Source organism: Grammomys surdaster, unplaced genomic scaffold (genome assembly GCF_004785775.1).
Source record: "Grammomys surdaster isolate TR1022 unplaced genomic scaffold, NIH_TR_1.0 203, whole genome shotgun sequence".
Taxonomy (NCBI): Eukaryota; Metazoa; Chordata; class Mammalia; order Rodentia; family Muridae; genus Grammomys; species Grammomys surdaster.
Genome location: NW_021604648.1, coordinates 1,735,187 through 1,741,686, shown reverse-complemented (window position 1 = coordinate 1,741,686; position 6,500 = coordinate 1,735,187). Strand labels below are relative to the sequence as shown.

The 6,500-nt window shown below is 43.9% G+C and overlaps 1 protein-coding gene across 1 annotated transcript; it reads right to left on the bottom strand.

Moving 5' to 3' along the window:
* Positions 1 to 594: 594 nt before the first annotated feature.
* On the bottom strand, positions 595 to 6,236 carry Neu3 (neuraminidase 3). Its single transcript, XM_028770705.1, has 2 exons — positions 6,023 to 6,236; positions 595 to 2,480 (listed from the first exon to the last, which is right to left on the bottom strand). Exons 1-2 carry the CDS (start codon positions 6,227 to 6,229, stop codon positions 1,431 to 1,433), a joined length of 1,257 nt encoding a protein of 418 aa, XP_028626538.1. The 5' UTR covers positions 6,230 to 6,236; the 3' UTR covers positions 595 to 1,430.
* Between the last annotated feature and the right edge of the window lie 264 nt (positions 6,237 to 6,500).

Genomic DNA, 6,500 nt, shown 5'->3' with positions numbered 1-6,500 from the left:
TGTCTAAGTTAACAATAAAGTTTGGTATAGATATACCCAGTCAATATTTTATCTTCTGTCCTAGCATCTACAATAAATCTTTCCTTCCCTTTTATGACCTTTGGTTAATTGTTTTATAGCTCTAAGAAATGTGTTCTAAATTGTAAAATGCCTGATTTATATCTCAGAAGTAATTAACTCATGACACATGAAGACTGGCAGAGTTCTCATTGCAGTTTTCATATCAGAGAGGATTTTAATAACAGTTCTATTATAGAGGGCTTAATAATTACTAGTATAATTTTAGGAATTCTTATAAGATAATCATTAAGAATTAATAAATCATCTATTTGTCTATATAGCATCACTACAACATACACACACATGTAATAACAGAAAATGCATATTAATACCAGGAATCTTTCCTACAATGTTGTTCCTTTGGCCTCACCTGGAAGCGTTCATCTATCATGGTTCACAGTCCACAGTGAAACCATCTCATGAAGATCACCTCCTACTTTTTAGCCTCTCCTAAATGGCTCCTGACATTAGATAAAAGCCCAGCTCCAGGAAACATTATGACTAACCTGGAACCAGGCAACCACATGCAGCACTCACTTTGGTTGACTTCTGTAGCAGTGTTTGAATGTCCACCTGGAGATGGGTGGATGCAGCTGAAGTAAGCTAAGAACCTCTGACTCAGATTCATCTTTAACAGAGGTAATGGTATCAAAAGCAATAAGCACCATTATCAACCACTGTCATGGGCAGCTAGAACAGGTTTCTCATTTTCTCCCTAGTAAATGTTTTCTAGATGAGGAAGGGGAGGTAGATCATAGCATCAAGGCTGGAGAAAGCATCTGACCTTACAATTCTGCTTTCTCAAGTCTTCTAAGATAGAGAATTTGCACAGGTCTGGGCATGACTGGAAGGATGAGGGAATTTTTCTTATTAAAAATACAACAACACAGATCTTTCTTCTGGCCAAAGCACCTACACATCACCTAATGCTCAAGTGAGCAGTGAATCATTTGAAAAGACAAGTCTGTGGCTTCCATTCAAGAACAGAATCCCGGGTTTGTAGAGCAGGAAGTGAGCACACAGCCTCTCCTTTTAATGGGAAGAAAAGAAATCCCACACCAATCTTCTCATTATACAAATGGAGACTTGATGTCCAAAGAGTTCAGGGGATATATCTAGAGGCCTGAAGCAAGCCAACAGCAGAGCCAAAACTACAGCATGGTCTCTAAACTCCCAGTTCAAGAGCCTTGTTATGTAAGAGATGGCACAATTTTCACTATGCTCATTGAAAGGAAAAGTGGAAAAAATGCAAAGAGCAGATTTTTAGTTTTTAGATTTTCTCTAGACATCAGAAACCTCTGCTATCCTGGCTGTAGCTGACAATACTTTCTGTGGAAAGCTGGGCCTCACCCATGAGCCTTGATTTGGCTTTAGTTGCTACTAGGGCTGGTATAGTCTTCACAGCTCAGGACCTCTTGGTCTGAAAACAGACGGAAGTCAATCCGCTCATACTCATGCTTCTCCCCACACTCAAACAAACATGCCAACAAGCCCTGTTCTTCCACAACAGCCAGATCAGAGTAGCCACTGGGCCCACGGTTCAAGATCCACGGGTGGGACCAGCAGTTCACCTCCAAGGGGTTCCGGTTGTAGTAGATGCCTAGGTTAATTCTCTTCTTCTTGCTAGTTGGATGTGAGTACAAGAGCCACGTTCCTGATGGTGCTCCAGCTCCTTCCTCCACCTCCAGGGAACTGTCCAGCGGAGGGCATTTGTGAGTAGTAGGAGCATCTTTACCACTCCAGTCTTGACATATGTTTGGCATCTTCAAAGGCCGGAAGCTCACTACACTTCCTTGGCAGCCACGGCAAGTCTCATGGAGTTGTGGGTTCAGGGTTGGTTTCTGAAAGTAGCCACCATTATCAGTACTAAAAGCCTCTGCTCGGAATCTGTTTGGTGTTCTGGCATTGCAGTAGAGCACAAGGTTACCGGCTGTCCCAGACACTTCTGCCACTTGGCACTCCCCTGTCACTTGGGACCTAATGAACTTGCCACAGTGCCATGTGACTCCTAAGTCATCACTGTAGATCATCAGGGAATGGGACTTGACTGAACATGGAAAGCAGAGGAACCAGCATGAGATATAGAAGGCATAGGCGGGGATGATCAACCTCCCTGAGTGCAGCTGGATGCCATGGCCTGGGCCCACAGCAAACGTGGCAAAGTGCTTCACTGCTTGACCAAAGACTTCCTCAGTCAAGTCTTTCACTTCACCCCACGAGCACCCGGCGTCCTCACTGCAAAGGAAGCAGAGACGGGCAGCATTCTTGCCCCACATAATCTGGAATCTCTCAGTAACATGGCCCCGCACACAGATGAAAAACAGGTACACACGGCCAGTATTCTTCTCCCACACAGGGCAGGGGTTCATGGTGCGATGCCCAGGTAATGTGGCCTCCATCAGTGGCTGTTGGGGGCCCCACTAGTCAAAGACAAGAGGAGGAGACAGTGGAAGTTGGTTACTAATATCAAGACAAGGTTCCTTAAAAGCATCACTTGTATGTTTTCAAACAATATATAACATTGAAATGACAGAATCATGAAGGCCCAAATAATCACTAACTTTGCAGCTATTACAAGGTGTCTCTAAATCTGAAAACTGAAAACGCTAGAAACTGTAAAAGCTGTGCTCTCTCAAGAATGTTCTTTGTTTCATCTGAACTTCTAAAACATCCTCCAATACCCAACTCCAGTGCCACCTCCTCTGGGAAGCCTTCCTTGAAACTCATTCCTCTAACAGCTTAGAGAAACTATATGACACTATCCATATTTTTGATAACTGTCTCCCCTTTTAGACTGTGAGCTTTTTGAACAGTACCCAGATTGTGTACATTTGTGTCTCCAATACATGGCATGTGAGAGCAGCCAATATAAGTTTACAAAAACAAACAGAAAAGGCGAGGACCAGCAAGATGGTTCAGAGTGAAGATGCTTGCTGCCAAGCCTGGTGACCTGAGTCTGATCTCTGGGACCTAGTGGTAGAAGGAGAGAACCAAGGACTTTCAAGTTGTCCTTTGATCAGCAGACATGGATTATGGCACATGTACACAGACAGACAGACAGACACAGAGGGAGAAGAGAGGAGGAAGAGAATAAAATGTAATACAAAAGTAGACGATGAAACACAAACAATGGATCAAATAGGGAAGTTCCCAGCAAAGTTGGAAATTTAAGACTGAAGAGCTCTTCTCTTCCTGCACTATGGTGGAAAGCAATGCATAACAGCACATTGAAGACTGAAGCAGAGTCTGAGAGCCCTCCCCCAGGCCTGCCCTTATTACTACTGTGAGACACTGGGCAAATCTTATTGGCATTTCCTCACTGGCCAAATGGGGAGTAACAGAGGAGCTACAAAAGAAGTCAAGGAGATAGCGCCTGGTGACACACACCACGAGAAAGGCTTGAGCTCCCCACGCAGAATTTGGTAAATTTCTAGAACCCCAATAGTAAAGGGCAAAGAGCAAAATCAGACATGTTACAGAAGGAAGAAAAAAAATACATTCAGCCTCACACATAAAACAAAATATAAATTGGAATTAAACTAATAGCATTTTCATCCAACTATTTTTTATATTAAAAAGTTTGGTAATGGTCTGTTGATTAAAAAAAAAGGTGGATAAATCAGCTCCTTATATATGGTTTGGAGTATAATAGTTGAGTTCTTATGTACAAATACATTCATCCTTTGCCAGGATGCTCAGTTCTGGAAAATTATCCCAAGATGTACAAGTTCATTAAATAAAAGGCTGGGGGTGTCAAATAGGGTAGAACGCATGCCTAGCATACACAGAAGCCTGGGTTGGATCCTAGCACCACACACTGAGAGGAAAACTACAAGACAATTCACTAGCAAGCTAAAGAACCCTCTTCATAAAAACCTTAAAACTGGTATTTCATGGTAGCTTTGCTTATAAGAGTAAGCATCCCAACACATGAGGTTGTGTTTAATGGGGGAAATGACCCTTTGTTCATATATAGTGATATGGGATATATTTCTATCAAATGTTAATCTACCCAGTAGCCCTGTTCCAGATGCCAGGCCTTAGCAGGCACCTCCTGTGCTAGGCCTGCCTATGCCCCCCAGGGAATTCTACTTTAGGAGCCAAGCCCATGCTGGACACATCTGGTATACTCAGAAGAATGCTGGCAGCCCAGACAGGTCTCCAGGTTGCAGTTTTCAAGAGACCAGATGACAAATCAAGCCTGTCACTAGAAGTAAGAGAGCTTTTCAGCCCAGAGAAAAGAAGCTGTAGGCCACTTCTAGGAACTTCAAGGAGTGACTCTGCAAAAGGGACTTTATGTTATGCATAGAATGGCTGCTCAAGAAAGTGGGGACAAGACCAATGTATAGTTAGAAGTAGAGGCTATCGCAATTAAAATATGCAATTTACTGTCAATGATTAAGATCTTCTATGAAGTATTATGAAAAGAGACCACCATGAAAGATGTCTAGCGTTGAGTCCTTACTAGGCACATTATTAATTACATCCTGTAAGTGATAAAGCAGGGAACACTCAAGGATCCCAGTTTAGAGATCCAACAGGGTACATGTACTAACTGACTGCCCTGGCTAGTTTTATGTCAACTTGTTACAAGCTAGAGTTATCTGAAAGGAGGGGAGCTCAGTTGAGAAAATGCTTCCGTAAGACCCATATAAGGTATTTTCTTAATTAGTGATTGAGAAGTGACAGCCCATCCCATGAAAAAGCAGGCTGAATGAGCCAGTCAGCAGCACCCATTCATGGCAGCACCCCTCTACGGCCTCTGCATCAGCTCCTGCTTCCAGGTTCTTACCCTGTTTGAGTTCCTGCCATGTCTTTTCTCAGTGCTGAACTGTTACCTGGTAATATAGGATGAAATAATCACCCTACTCTCCCCTAGGTTGCTTTTGTCATGGTGTTTCATCACAGCAAGAGTCAGTAATCCTAACTAGGACAACTGGTAAAGCTATGTCCATAACCACTAAGCTAGAAGCTACTAATGAAATCAGATTTCTAGATTGAGAAATGTTTTTCCTAATTTCAAGTCTACAGTTAAGAATGAAACTCAACGTAGTGATGAGAAAACGTGGGAACCATGGAACTGCTGGACAGTGAGGCTCGGCAACACATTCTCCAAAAACAACCAGGAAACTAAGCAGGCAACACCCTTGCTTAGTAGCTCACTAGCCACACCAGAAAGCCTGTCCTAGAGCAAATGAAACAGCTAGGTCACAGGCTCTGCCAGGCCACAGGGCTGGGCCTCTGTGGGGTCTGATCTGCCAAGCTACTAAGAAGACCTAATGAGATACAGAATTGGCAAATCCCCAAAGACCAAGATCCTCAGAAAGAACTGGGAACCACTGCCATTTAACGCAAGGACAGAGGCTCAGCAGTCACATTGTCACTGCGACATAGCAAAGCACTCACTTTGGATATGAAGCTCAGACTATAAGAGGTAGAAAAGCCGGCAGATTTGGGGGTGAAGTACTCAGCAAAGCTGAGCAAACGGTGCTTCCTTCCTTGGGTGGTTTTACCAGGGCATAGGAAAAAAAAAAAAGCAGGCCACATCTGATCTGAATGAACCACAGAGGCTTTGGGAGCTTGGGCCTGAGTTTGAACTATGTTTCTACTGCTGGATGATGGACATATGGCTTAGGATAAGTGACAAACCCTTTGAGTCTGTTTCCCCATGTGTCAGACATGACTGACATCGAAGCCTGGGATACAGACTGGTGTAAAGATGCTATGGATCTCTGACCACGCAGTAAAAGCCTTCCCTTTCTTAGCTAGCCACACAAAGTTTTACTGGCAAAGGTGGGAAGAAAAAGAAGAGACCCAGAAGTGCATTCAGCTCTGAGGGGAGAAGATGAGTCCTGCAGCGGTGACTTAGTTAAACCACCTCTGCTCCCAGCAAGCCTGAATAAGACAGAGCATTAGAACCAATTCCCAACAGACACCCATGCCCTTATCTGGGATGAGTCACCTGTACAGAGCACCCCTTCATCACCCCTCGTCTGAGCACCAGGTAGGCAGCATCCTCATCTCTGCATGAAGTACGACTCTCTGCAAAGGCCAGGAAGGTGTGGCTGGGAGGAATGTACAGCAGGGCTGGGACTCGATAGGTAACCCCGTTCTGTTTTTCCTGCTGGAACAGAGTGCTGCTGAGGGAGCAGGATGAAACTTCTTCCATTTCTTGACTTCTGTAAGGACAGTAAACAGTTCAGTGTGGGTGTGCACACAAGTTCTTGGCCACTTCACTGCTGAGGCCACGTGGGAGACGTGGGTGTACTTGAATGTCTACTTCTTCATATAAAGAGAACATCGTGGCATCAACAGCCCAAAACAGATAATGTATACCCACATTCAACAACTCTGTTCTCTAGATATGTCCATTGAGTTCCCAGATTACTCAAATCCATTTGAGTAACAGTCGAGATTAACAAAGCACTAGGGAAGCTTTC